This window comes from Leucoraja erinacea, chromosome 26 (genome assembly GCF_028641065.1).
Source record: "Leucoraja erinacea ecotype New England chromosome 26, Leri_hhj_1, whole genome shotgun sequence".
NCBI classification, from domain to species: domain Eukaryota; kingdom Metazoa; phylum Chordata; class Chondrichthyes; order Rajiformes; family Rajidae; genus Leucoraja; species Leucoraja erinaceus.
This window is the reverse complement of record NC_073402.1, coordinates 10,028,423-10,042,714: the sequence shown is the minus strand read 5'-3', so window position 1 is coordinate 10,042,714 and position 14,292 is coordinate 10,028,423. Positions and strand designations below refer to the sequence as shown.

Here is a 14,292-nt window from a genome sequence, read left to right as displayed (position 1 = left end):
CACGAGGTATTGGTGAGTTTACTGGCGCTGGGAACCATAGTGGGGATTGTAACAACTGTGAACAGCTTAATCCTAAATAAGACACAAAGTTTTGGAGTAACTCGGCGGATCAGGCAGCATCTTTAGAGAACATAGAGAGGCAATGTTCTGGGTCAAGACCCCTCACATGGACCTACAAAGCCACCTGTTCCTGTTCTCTACACCTTTGGAAGGAAGAATGTAAACACAAATTTTAATTAGTCAGACCCGCTGAGTTACTTCAGCATTTTGTGTCTATTTTTGTAAACCAGCATCTGCAGTTCCCTGTTTCGATACCTCATCCTAAATCTTCAGTGATCTTAGAAAAGTTGCCAATACACCAGGACACAGAAAAAAATGTCTGCTCGCTCCATGCCAGGTTTGAGGATGCCGACAAACTTTCTATTTCCAGACCTTTTATAATCTGGCCCAAAGTCTTCATTTGGTGTGTGGACCAGATGAGCGGTGGGTGTGTGGACAGTATTGTGTCCAGTGTATGAGCAGAGATAATCTGCCCATTTAATTGTCATTGTTCCCAGGACCACATACTGAATGCCTATCACTGGAGCTGTGTTTCTCAGACATGGCTGTGGGTGTCTGTCAGGCTGGGTGGTGTACTGAGCATTGTGTCACATCTTCTTAGTAAAACCAGCTTGTTGACATTCTCCATCGCAACTGGAATGTGTGAGAATCTGTGGCATTTTCGCTCATGATAGAAATGTAGTTTGAAAACAGAGGAACGCTCAAACACAGTTAAATACTTCTTACCATCACTTCCCCGTTGCATTTCAAAAGTAATCTAGTCCTGGGTGCAACAGAAGGAATATAAATCATGGATTATTTATCACGGGAAATGTCGATACATTGACAAACTGGTCTTGCAGTCAACTCCAGCGACGGCTTCACTCTACACCACCCACACTTTGGCAATTCTGTTGTCTGGACAATCTGCTTGTGCTGTTCCCTTCTTTACGTCTCACTGCTGGATATTATCCAATCTGTCGCCACGTTGCATGTCAACGTGGGCTGCTGCTTAGTGCAGGAGCAGCCTGTCCTCACCTGTAGCTAACTCGATTAGCCTACTTACCTGGCCCAGGTATCAGAGACATGCTTGATACATCGGGTCCTGAAATCACTTTAGTTTAGGTTCAGAGATGCAGCATGGAAACGGGCCCTTCAGTCTACCAAGTGCACGCCAGCCAACGATCACCCGCACACAAGTTCTATTCTACACACGAGGGACAATTTACAGAAGCCAATTAACATGCGAACCAGCATGTCTGGGATGTGGGAGGAAACTGGAGAACCCGGAGAAAACCCACCTGGTCATAGAGAGTAAATATAAACTCCATACAGGCAGCGCTCATAGTCTGGACCGAGCCCGGGTCTCTGACGCTGTAAGGCAGCAAGTCTACCACTGCGCCTCCATGCCACCACTTTGTGGATCAACATCGTGTAGTCTCAGCCTGTTTAATTAAAATTTGTTTTTTCATTCTTCCCTCCAAAGGTGTGAAACGTCACATTGTCCAAATTACGCTCCATCTGCCAACTTCATGTGTTCTGACAACTCCACCCCTCAATTCCTCTCATTCCTGCCCCACCCCTTCAGTTCCTTCCTGTGATTGGCTGTGACTGTGTTCAGCAGAATATAAATTGCAGCAGCTTGCACCCAGAGTATTGGACCCAGTTGAGGTGAAACCTGATTGTTGGAGACGGACACAGTGAGTACCAGAGGGACTGTCTGTGTGTTGCTGACACACGGGACTGGCTGCTGGTTCTCAGTTTCAATAGATTGATACCTAATGAAATGAATTGGGGATTCTTTGTTTCAACAGGTCGGAGACAGGATGAAACCCTTCATTCCAGTTGTGCTTGTGATGTGCATTTACCTGTCAGGATCGGTCAGTGCAGGTTAGTATTTTTTCTGACGTGAGGAGTTCCTGAGTGCAAACATCAGTCATGGTGCATCTGAGGATAGAGATACTGAGGAGCATGCAGGGCAGCAGGAGCCCAGATTCCATTCCCGGTCTGTGCCGAGGCAGTAGGTCTCTCCATGTGGTCCTGAGTCACCATCAGGAAGATGCCAGGGTCCCGCCCCAGCCTGTTCAATAGGACAGGATTGTGCCAACACTTTGGCAATACTTGGTGAGTGGGAACCAGTAAACTCATTGAGTACACTGTATGGAAAAACATCAACTCCCAAAGTTTGTTGTTCTTCCCTGCACCAGATTATTGGGATATTTGTAGTTATTTCTGGTGGTGAAGAACGTCCGGTTTTATCTCTTTAGTAAAGCGAGAATAGGAAGAGGAGACGGGCCGGGTGATACTAGGACCAAATGTGTCGTATTTCGGGCAAACCAGAAATCACTTGACTCTGCAAAACTTCCCCTGGTCTAGAAGTTGTGCCTTTGGTAAATGGTGTTTGTTCTGGCGAAGGTAGCACAGGGATAAAACAAAGAACAGTACAGCACAGGAATGGCCTGATGTGATGTGACCATGACCAGTGTGAACTCCTTGCACATGATCTGTTTCCCTCTACTCCTACATGTTCATGTGTCTGTCTAAATGCCCCTTAAACACTGCATTTGTTATGTTGTATCTGTTTTCCACCACCACCCCTGTCAGTGTGTTCCAGGCACCCACCCCTCTGTAAACAGAAACTTGCCTTTCACATCTACTTTTAATTTCCTCCCTCCCTCCCACTTTAAACCTGTGGCTTCTGGTTCTTATCACTTCTACCCTGAGGACAAAGACTCCCCATCATTTTGTACTTCTTTAGTTTGTCCCTCAGCCTCCAACACTCCAGTGAAAACCACACAAGGGAGTGTTGTAGGGCTCTGGGAAGTGTTGGGCACTAGAACATATAGGAGTGCAGCTATATAATTCCTGGAAAGTAGTGTCACAGGTAGATGAGGTGGTCAAAAAAGGCTTTTGGCACACTGGCCTTCATCAGTCAGGGTATTGAGGATAGAAGTTGGAAAGTCTTGTTGCAGTTATTTAAAAGATTGGTGAGGCTGCATCTAGAATGTTGAGTTCAATTCTGGGCATCATGTATTAGGAAAGATATTGTTAAGTTGGAAAGGGTGACAGAAGTTGAACAATGATGAAAAATAGTAAGATTAAACGAGAACTTACCAGTTTGAAGTTTGATCTGTCTTTTATGAGGAGTTACGATGAGGGATTACGTGAAGAACCCGCTCAGCACGCATGCACAGCATACTTCAAAGCAGCGGTGTGGAATCACAGACAGACACAGTTATTGAAGTAAACATAGTAAAGAAAAGGAGACATCAGTTTAACATTTTGACCCATATTAATGAGGGTGGGAGCGGAGGGCACGTAATCCCTCATCGTAACTCCTCATAAAATACAGATCAAACTTCAAACTGGTAAGTTCTCGTTTAATCTTACTATTTTACTTCGGAGTCATGTGAGTGACTACGTGAAGACTTCAAAGCTCTGTGATTTCAAACCGTGTAACAGGTATTATTTCACGCACTGCCGAAGTCCTTGAGGGAGGAAGTGTGTTATCGTAATCAACCAATGAATCTTTTTTGTAGAAAAACACAATGGTATTTTTTAACAATAACAACAAAGAAATTAAATTGCTCCCCTGGGCTTAAATTAAATATTTGCAGTCTGTAAAATCTTTCCTGCAAATAAAACAGGTTCTGCCAACGAATTATTATAACATTTCTGAACGGTCTTTCCACCCGAACATCCTGTTGTAGCCAGGATGTGGTCGATAGGCACATCCATTCTTTTCGCTGTCGACGTGGATGCTGCCCTGGTGGAATGAAATTTGTACATGTTAGTTTTTATCCCAGCAGCTTTTAGCACCTGCTTGAGCCATCTCGAAATGGTTTGGCTCGTCACCCGACCATAAGGTTTTTTATGACTGACCCACAAGGTTTTTCATCTCCCTCAAATATTTTGGTTGTGTCTATGTAGGATAGTAGGTGGGTCATGGCACATAACCGTGGTTCTGGCGGATAAGCCCGGAATTCCACGTCTGGATTCGGTGTTCCTGGTCTGCTCAGTTTGATCATTCCCTGGATAAAGACAGAGATCTGGTCTGGAGCTGTGAACATGGTGTCCAGTCGCAATAGGTGTAGTGACTGGACCCTCTGTGCAGATACGTGCCATCAACATGAGTGTTTTGAGCATAGATTGTTCCAGGTTGAGGGATCTGGCTGGTGGCCATCCCCTGAGGTATGTCAGGACCACACTGACATCCCATGTATGGGTGTACCTTGGTCTAGGGGGTTAGAGTTGTAAATACCCTTGATTAGTTTGACCACCAGCGGGTCGGACCCCATGGCCTGCTATCCTGGAGCTGGTTTTAAATTGACAGGCAGGGCACTTCTAGCTGCATTGATGGCTCTGTAGATGAGTCCTTCATCGTGGTGAAGGTTCGCCAGGAATTCCAGTACGTTGGTAACTGTATCTGTTGAGTAGGTGGTCCCTGTATCCAAGCAATACTTCTCCCATTTTTTGATGCTGGACAAGTGCTGTTTTTTAGTGGATGTTCGGAGGGATGCTGACATGGTGTCGACGGTTTGTTCTGATAATCCCATTCCGAGAAGTGGTTTGTGCAGAGTCTGCAACCCAGGAGTTTGATTTTTTTTTTTTTTTTTTTTTTTTTTTTTTTTTTCCCCCAGTGCCGGACACTGGGTGTTAATAACTCTGGGTCACTGGGGAATACCACCGGAGTTTCAACAACCATGACATGGAGTATTGGGAACCATGGCTACGTAAGCCAGTCGGGTACAATCAAAATACCTGAAGCAGTTAATTTGTATTGTGCATAGTCCCTGACTGATGAGGCGAAGGGAGGAAATGCATAGAAGAAGAATTTCCCCAATCCAGCGCAAGCGCATCTACCGCTGCTGCCTCAGGGTCTGGTTCCCAAGCGACATACATAGGTACCTGGTGATTTAGCCTCGATGCAAATAAATTGATATCTGGCGTGCCATATTGCTTGATAACTTTTGCGAAATTTTTTGGGGGGTTTTACCATCCATTCGATGTTGTCATTAAATTTACGTGACCTGGTGTCTGCCACTGTATTTAGCTTACCTGGCAGGTAAGTTGCTGATAGCCAAATGTGTCTATCGACACACCATTGCCAAATTGTGTTGACCAACTTGTCACATGATACCGATTTTATGCCGTCCATATGGTTAATGTAGGCCACCACCGTAGTATTTATATATTTGTAACCATACATGCAAGTGATGCATATTTGTGCATATGCTTTAAACCATAAAAGTCACCCATCTCTAGATAATTAATGCCCAGTGTAAGTGGTAATGATGACTCCGGGTTAGTCCATCTATTACCTGTGCTGGATATAGAGTTAATTGCTCCCCAGCTTCGAGCACTAGCATCTGTTTGGATAACTAACATAGGGTTAGTGATGATAATAGGGCTGTAAACTATGCCAAACATTTTTTGCACACCACTATAGTTCTGATATTGCTTCAGTGGGTAACTTCATGACACGATCATAATCACCTGTATGTCGTTTTTGGTGCAAAGGTCCGAATTATGTAGCCGGAAAATGCTGCTACCATTTTCCCAATTACTCTGTTACTTGTCGAGTAGTTGGTAGTTTGTTGACCATTAAATTGTTGCATGATTATGCCAATTCAACTATTTTGTCTTTTGGCAATGTTACAGTCACATAGACTGAATTAATTGTGAAGCCCAAGCAGTCCATGATTGTGGATGGCTTCAACTTAGATTTATCTGGATTTAAGACAATCCCAGGGTTTCGAATAACTGTTTTGTAGGTTATACAGCTAACATAGTCAATTCTATGGTCTTGCCTACCATTTAAGATATCATCAAGATATGCAATGACAATATGTTTTTGTCTTCTGAATATTGCCAGAGCTGGTTTTAATGTCTTGGTGAACAATCTTGGGCTGATGTGAACCCATTGGGTAACGCTTTAAACTGCTATAGCTGCCCCATCGAGGTAAATTTCAGGTATGTGTGATGATCCTTGTGAATGGTACTAAATAGTAAACATCTTTAAGATCAATGCTTGCCATGAAGGATCCTTTGGAATTTAGTTGTTTGACAGTAACAACTGTTTCCATTTTGAAATGTATATACTTAACAAACATACTTAGTGAAGTTAAGTCAATGATGATGCGACATCCACCATCTTTTTTGGGTTTAGTGAATATATTTGATACGAAATGCAAGGGTTCAGGTTTTCCCATGATACCCTTTGTAATTAGTCTCACCAGTTCAGCTTGTCCCTCTCGTTTCTTTAACAGAGAGGGGAAAATACCCTCTGGGGTGAATGTTGACCTGGTGGTAATTTTCCTAGTATGAATTGTATTTGTATCCACTAATTGAGTATATACTGATCACTCGTGATAGACTCCCGTGTGTTAGTATTACTCTATATGCTGGTAGGAACCAGACCCACCTACCTCCATGGTTATGGGTATTCTTCTGTTTCCTGCCGGTCCAACGAGTGTTGCACGTCGTCTGACATGGCGATGACGTTGGGGGTGGCACATTTTCCATGGGGTCCGCTCTGGGCCCTGATCTAAAGAAGACTTTCGGTGATAGAATGCGGACCCCGAGCTTTCATCATTCCCATATGGTAGATGTCGACTGATGGATGCGATGGGGTGCTGCTGCTTATTGTTTTTGGTTTTGCTCATCCCGGGGCCTGCCCTCATGAGACCGAAAGCTTGTTAAGGCCTCTCCATATCCTTCATATGCTTTGTGAGGTTTTTGCCAAAGAGCAGTGGGTCTGGCTCAGTGGCTGGGGTTTTGCACAACCCCGCAAATTTAGGATTTTATGGCAGGTCTTATGATTTGTTTACGAAGGTTGTGGTCATCTCCATATTGGTCCACGGAACAAGCAGACGATGTGATGGCTGACATCAGGAGCCTGAGGATCCACTGCAGTTTTAGCTCCTGGTTCCGAATGTTTGCCCCAACGTGCCCCCACTTTTGGCAGTACAGCCGGCACTTTAAGGGACTCGCAGTTCTCTGGAGCTCTATACGCCTCATTGACCACCTCTCCTGTAGGGTCTTGAACGGCCTCCTGCACGTGGGTTGCCACGTAGCAGTCCACCACACCTAGCAGCTCTTCCTGTTCCTGCACCCCTTGCATACTCCCGAGATCTTCAGCCATCTTCTTGACCAGCCCAGTCCTGGTCACCAAAGCGACCCTCGGGTAAGGAGGAAACAATGGATAGAGCAGAAGGCACTGTGGAGGGAGTGCCTGAACTCCTCCTGTGAGAGCGCCCCTCACAAGCACGTCTCGCTGGAGCTCCTGCTCCAGGAGCCGCTCCATGCGGCTCAGGCGGCTGTTTCTCCCCCGGGCGGGTGGAGAGATGTCCCGTCCGACAAGTCGGAAGCCACTAGCGGGACGCCTCTTCCATGGCTTTACTTCCAGCCCGCTGCGGTGTCGGGGAATAGCGGAGCACCGGGTAAGCGGTCCTACCGCCTTGTTGCTGCCCCCCCCCCCCAGATGGAACGCTCCTCCGTGAAGTCGAGCGGGGGACAGGTCTGTTCAGGCGGCTGTCTTCTTCCCCCCCCCCCCCCCCCCCCCCGTGCAGGTGGAGAGACGTCCCCGTCTGACAAGTCAGAGGCCACCGGCCGGACGTCTCTTCCGTGGCTTTACTTCCAGCATGGTGTCGGGGAATGCGGAGCGCCGGGTAAGCGGTCCTACTGCGTTGTTGCTGCCCCCCCCAGATGGAACGCTCCTTCGTGGAGTCGAGCGGGGGAAATGTTTGTTCTAGAGCCTATCTTCTCTGCCTGACAGCAGAAGCCTCCCCGTGAAAGAAAAACCCGACCTCAGAGCTTACCTGACGGTCCGTTCTTTCACCCTGTAGCAGGAGCGCCTGACTCCCGATGCGCCGCTGTTGCTCTGCTGAACGTAATGCCGCGCATGCGTGCTGAGCGGGTTCTTCACGTAGTCACTCGCGTGACTCTGAAGTAAAATGAATGGTCAGACTCATCATGCAACGGTGAAAGCAACAGGTGTCCTAAATTTTCTGAGGCGCAACTTTCATCATTGTTCAACTTCTGTCAAGGAGAAGCTATACTTCACCCTCGTTAGACCTCATTTGGACTATGCAGTTGCAGCATGGGGCCCATACACAAATAAAAGCATTTCTTCCATTGAACGTGACCAAAGGCAGGCTGTTCGATTTGTTACTAACACCTATGAGAGAGAAGCGAGTGTTATGCCCCTGTTCCACTTAGGAAACCTGAACGGAAACCTCTGGAGACTTTGCGCCCCACCAAAGGTTTCCGTGCGGTTCCTGGAGGTTGCAGGTGGTTGCTGGAGGTTGCAGGTAGTGGAAGCAGGTAGGGAGACTGACAAAAACCTCCGAGAACTGCACGGAGACCTTGGGTGGGGCACAAAGTCTCCAGAGTTTTCCGTTCAGGTTTCCTAAGTGGGACAGGGGCATTACCAAACTTCTGAATTCTCTGGGGTGGAACCCCCTCCAAGACAGACGTGAAGCTCACCGTTTGACCTTTTTTTTACAAAATGTTAAATGGTCAGCTCGACATAGATGACAAGACCTACACCAAACCCAAACCAATTAGGAACAGACGAGGGCATTCAATCCAATTTGTGATTCCAGCTACCAAGACAAATGTGTACAGAAATTTGTTCGTCCCCCGCACAGTTAAAGCATGGAATAAACTCCACCCTACTATAGTTACCCAACCAGATCCAACTAAATTTAAGGCAGCTCTTTCTTCCCAATAACCCATTCTGGCTTAAGTCCTCCCTGCACCACCTCCAGTTTAAATTTCATTTGCAATATTTTGGAGGACCAAGAACCAATGTGCAGAGATTTACAAGGATGTTGTCAGGACTCGAGCGCCTGAGCTATAGGGAGAGGCTGAGCAAGCTGGGGCTCTATTCCCAGGAGCACAGGAAGATGACGTGGTCTTATTGAGGTGTATAAATTATGAGAGGAATAGATTGGGTAAATGCAGTCTCTTGCCCAGATAGGGGATTCGAAAACTAGGGGACAAAGGTTTAAGGTGAAGGGGGAAATATGTTGTAAGAATCTGAGGGGTAACTTTGTGATACAAAGGGTGGTGGACATATGGAACCAGCTGCCAGAGGAAATAATTGAGACAAGGACTATCGCAACGTTTGACAAAGAATTAGACAGGGACCTGGGTAGGACAGGTTTAGAGGGATACGGGCCAAATGTAGGCAAGTGGGACAAGTGGATCATATTCATCAGTGTGGGCAAGTTAGGCTGAAGAGCCAATTTCCTCACTGTGTAGGAAGGAATTGCAGATGCTGGTTTGAACCGAAGATAGACACAAAATGCTGGAGTAACTCCGTGGGACAGAAAGCATCTCTAGAGAGAAATAACGGGTGACGTTTCGGGTTGAGACGCATCTTCAGTCTGTAGTCTGAAGAAGGGTCTCGATCCAAAACTTCACCCATTTAATCTCTCCAGAGATGCTGCCTGTCCCACTGAGTTACTCCAACATTTTGTAGTTTTATTATCCACGTTTATCCCAACTCTCTCTGTACCTAGTGTGCACCAATGCAGGCAATGTCCTGGTGAACCTCTTCAACACTTTCTCGAAAGGCTCCACACCATTCCTATGAAAAGCTGGGAATTAAGGAGCAGTCGCCTACAATCACTCTGGGAATAACCAGCCTTTCCTTGCGTGTCGGGAATTAAGTTTCAGATCAGAGAGAGCGAGTACAGATCAGTGAAGGGGTTAGTCATGGCCGGTGGATCTGACTGGATATTTTGAAAGGATGGTCATCCTATTATTTACCTGCACGGCCACAAGTTGTGTGTTCAACTCCCTCATGAGAGGCTCTTGGCTCAATTGGAGGCAATGAAATTGGCATGAAATTGGAGGCAATTTATTGAGCTGGTCTGGCAACCGTTCATCTGGCAGGAGCTGAGAGTCACAATGAGAAGGTATTCCCCATCATGAATAGTGTCCCGCAAGTATAGTTTAGATTAGGTTTATCTTTGCCATGTGTACCGAGCTACAGCAAAAAGCTTTGTTTTGCATGCTATCCAAACAGATCAGGTATGCCATATAATCAAGTAAAATTCAAGTACAATACATAGACCAAAGTGGAAATACATAGTGCAGAATGTAGAGTATAATATTCTCAGTTCCTCAGACAAAGTCCAATGATAGATATGAATTGAACAGTACCCAAGCTTATGGAAGGACTGTTCAGAAGCCTGATAACTGAGGGAAAGAAGCTGTTCCTGAGCCTGTTAGTACGCGCTTTCAAGCTGTAGCTTCAGTCCAATGGAAGCAGTGAATGGAAGGAATGACAGGGGTGGGACAAGACTTTGATTATATTGCCTGCTTTTCTGAGGCTGTGTGGTATAGATGGAGTCCATGGTGAGAAATCTGATCTGTGTGATGGACAGGGCTACATCTGCAATTCTCTGCAATTCAACCAACTGGCCTTTAAACGATTCCCCCATGCGAGATGTGGACAAACCCAATAACAACTGCTCCCAGTATACCCTCCCAACCTCACGCCTAATAACAATCTAATTTGCTTTATTCCAATTTAGTACCTTCCCTCAAGGTCCAGCCTTTTCTCTATTCAAAGTAATCTTAAAACTCATGGAGTTGTGGTCACTATATTCAAAATGCTCTTCCACTGAAACACCAGTTACCTAGCCAGGCTTGTTTCCCCACACACAGTCCATTATTTTAACACATGGAACTGCAGATACTGTTCATTTTTAAAGACAGAATGTGCTAGAAGGAGTAAGTAAGTTCCCTTCACAGGTTGAATTATCCACACTCTGTCTCAAGAAACCCTATCGAATTACCTAAAATATTCAGCCTCGACTAAGCCTTTGGTTCTGAGCAAGTTCCAGTCAATAGTAGGAGAGTAAAATTCACCCACTAGGGCAAACCTGGTGCTTTGTCATCTTACAGTAATCTGTCTACAAATCTGTTCCTCCATCTCCTGCTTATTATTGGGGTTATTATTATTAATACTACAATTTAACAATCTAACTCTAACAATATAACATGTTACAGGCTTGAACGGGAAATCATTGATATTCGACAAGAAAACCAACACCGATTTCGTCAGGTTTCATGCAGCAGACTTCTCCAGTTTGACCGCCTTTACCGTCTGCCTCAGGGCAGGCTCAGAAATTGGAAAGGGTTACAGTTTGTTCACCTATGCAACACATAATTATAAGAACGAACTGTTGTTGTGGCAAAGGTCAAGGTCACAAATATGCGTGTATATATCAAACAAGGCAGTTATGTTTACCCTTGCAGATATGACTGCTACACTGAGACGCATCTGTGTGAGCTGGGAGTCTAAAGGGGGTGAGACAACAGTCTGGATCAATGGGCAACGCAGCATACAGGAGATTGCTGGAAAGGGTCGGGTCGTGGGAGGGAATGGTCAGTTTACTCTTGGTCAGTATCAAAGCTCAGTTGGTAAACCTTTTAATAAAAGAAATTCCTTTGTCGGAGAGATAACTGATGTTAATATGTGGGATCGTGTTCTAAACGCCAATGAGATTGAGTCGTTCAATGACCGTTGTTACAGAGGTGGAGGGAACATCATTAACTGGGGAACTACAGCATTTACAAAAGGGGGGGACTTCGTAATTAAAGACAATCATGATTGTCCACATTAAATGTTTTGGCTCCAAAAAGCATTTAAATGTGCAGAGGGGAACACAATCTCCTCAAACTACTGTAGCTGAATATGACCTTGCATTGCGATCTTTCCTCTCTAAACCAGATCAGTAGTAAAAGTAGTGATGTTGATTCCAGAATAAAGGGCTGTTTATGTCGGGGTAAGGGGCAACTCACTGTCCTTCCAGTTTCTCATTACCATCACTGACAGGGTAATGGCTTCAATTTCAGTACACAAGTCTCGGCCATTCTCCATCACACATTGAAAGAGGGACGGGGAACGGGGAACCATGGTGGATGTCTACATGGATCAGCAGGGTGTAAATCCCAGGGCACTGCCCCACACACTGACCCTTGATTGAAGCCCAGGGACTGCTCAAAACCGACAAGTCCGTCCTCTTTAACCAGACTCCCCTCCTCGTCCATTCTGCTGGAACCCTTCCTCAAATCCCACTGGGAATAGTTGGGCATTCCAGTTAAAAGGTGCAGCAGTACAGAGCGGTGACCAGGGCATTTGGTGCCATCTCCCTGACACACACATGTAGACAAGAAAGTGTCAGGGGCACGGGGGTGGTGGTGATGGGCAGACACGGACTGTGGGAAAGTCCCTGTGGTGGAGGCTGATCCTGACTTGATTTAGATTGTGCTGATTGGAATTATTACTGTGTCTCTCTGTATTACCCTCTTGATTTCACATTGTTTGTTACACCAAGGTTTGGAAAGCTCACAATGTGTTCTGTGCTTCCAGTGATTTGTGATGAAACTATAACTGCAGTTTCGTCAGCTTAATAAACGAGCAGCAAAACGGAATGGATTGTGTGTGTGAAATCTGTGTGTGTCTGGTCTCCAGTTAAGCATTATCAGGGTATCATCATTAAATTGACTCGTGACACAGCCCAGTGTGGAACTGATCCACTGACAATAAGATCACTTTAATTTGAGAGACAATGAAACAACCCGGGTGAATGTGAATCTGTGGATAACTGGGCCAAACTCTACTGGCTGGTGTCAAGTGTCGCGCTGAGGCCATTCCCACCCAGTAATCTCAGCCCTAAAATGCACCCTGTGGTACCACCATTGCCGGGATCAAATACACATCCTGGGGTCCACACTAAGCAAAATATTACTGCAACTGGCCTCATAAATCAAGGGAGTTTCTCCTCCAGCAGCCTGGTGTTGCAGTGGGCCCTGGCTGGCTGATCACAATTTGCATGGAGCTATCAGCAACGGCTTGGTTTCATCCTGTCCACCACATGAAACGTACACTCCGCACCCCCAAAGGTCAGATCCATCCCACATCATCAACCCGTCTCACCCTCCTCTTCCATCACAGTCTGATCCATCCTCAACCTCCCCAAACGTTGGACCCACCCCCATAGTGTCAGACACTCCACGTGAAGGAGCCGGCCCACACTGTCAGACCCACCACAGGAAACCCATCCTGTGGCCACCAAAGAGCAAGATGGGTTACTCTCACGCAAACGTGTAGTACGCTCATGGGCGGATTCATGGGTGATTATAGGACTCATTTTAGCAACCAGTCCCCGCCATCTTGTTCCGCCATCTTGCTCCGCCATCTTGCTCCGCCATCTTGCTTCCGGCCAAAGATCGGATCTTTGTTTCCGCAGCAGGGAGAGGGAGTGTGGGGCCCGGGGTGAGGGAGAGGGGGTGTGGGGCCCGGGGAGATGGGGGGTGAACGGCCCGGGGAGAGGGGGTGAGTGGCCCGGGGTGAGGGAGAGGGAGTGGGAGTGAGCAGCCCGGGGTGAGGGAGAGGGAGTGAGCGGCCCGGGGCAGCGGGGAGAGGGAGTGTGGGGTGCGGGGCAGCGGGGAGAGGGAGTGTGGGGTCCGGGGCAGCGGGGAGGGGGGGTGGGGGGTCGGGGGCGGGGGGGAGAGGGGGTGTGGGGCCGGGGAGAGGGAGGGAGTGCACGGCTCGGGGAGAGGGGGTGTGCGGCGGGCCCCGGGAGAGCGCGGGGAGAGGGGGTCTGGCCCGAGGGGGGGGGGGAGAGGGGCATAGGGGGGGGGAGACATTGTAGTGTGGGGGCAGGGGGGGGGGTGGGGGGGGGGGGTTGAGGGGTGGGATAAGGCCTAGTGTGTGTGAAGTTGCGGGGAGGTTTACAATGTTTCTTATTTAATGTCCATTGTCTAGTCTGAAATAAAGTTTATCATTGGATCAGAAGAAATATAATTGTGTGTGTTATGTGATTCTGTACATTTATATCACATTCATGTATGTGTGTTTATAAACATTTTATTCTTTAACAAGAATTAACAGAATTATGAACTAACATAATTATGAATCTAACCCTATATCACACACAAAAACTTCCCCCGCAATGTCAATTACCCTGCGAGTCAAGTCGGGTCAGGTCGGTTCCGGTTACTACAAAATCAACTCAAACACTGCTTGTGAGCCATTTAAAAAGAAATGATTTAAAAAACATTAAAAAGGACAATTACCAGAAGTCAAATTTTATTCTTGACAAGAAGTATGAACTGACAGAATTATGAATCTAACCCTATATCACACACACAAACTGTTGCCCCGCAACATTGATTACACTGCGAGTTGGGTCGGGTCAGGTTACTAAAATGGGCGGAGAAAAACGCCCA

General features: G+C 46.7%; 1 protein-coding gene across 1 annotated transcript; it reads left to right on the top strand.

The window, feature by feature from the left end:
* The first annotated feature begins 1,658 nt into the window (after positions 1–1,658).
* Positions 1,659–12,492, top strand: LOC129709654 (mucosal pentraxin-like). Its single transcript, XM_055656138.1, has 3 exons — positions 1,659–1,739; positions 1,854–1,929; positions 11,065–12,492. The coding sequence occupies exons 2-3, from the start codon at positions 1,866–1,868 to the stop codon at positions 11,679–11,681; spliced, it is 681 nt and encodes a 226-aa protein (XP_055512113.1). The 5' UTR covers positions 1,659–1,739; positions 1,854–1,865; the 3' UTR covers positions 11,682–12,492.
* Positions 12,493–14,292: the final 1,800 nt, after the last annotated feature.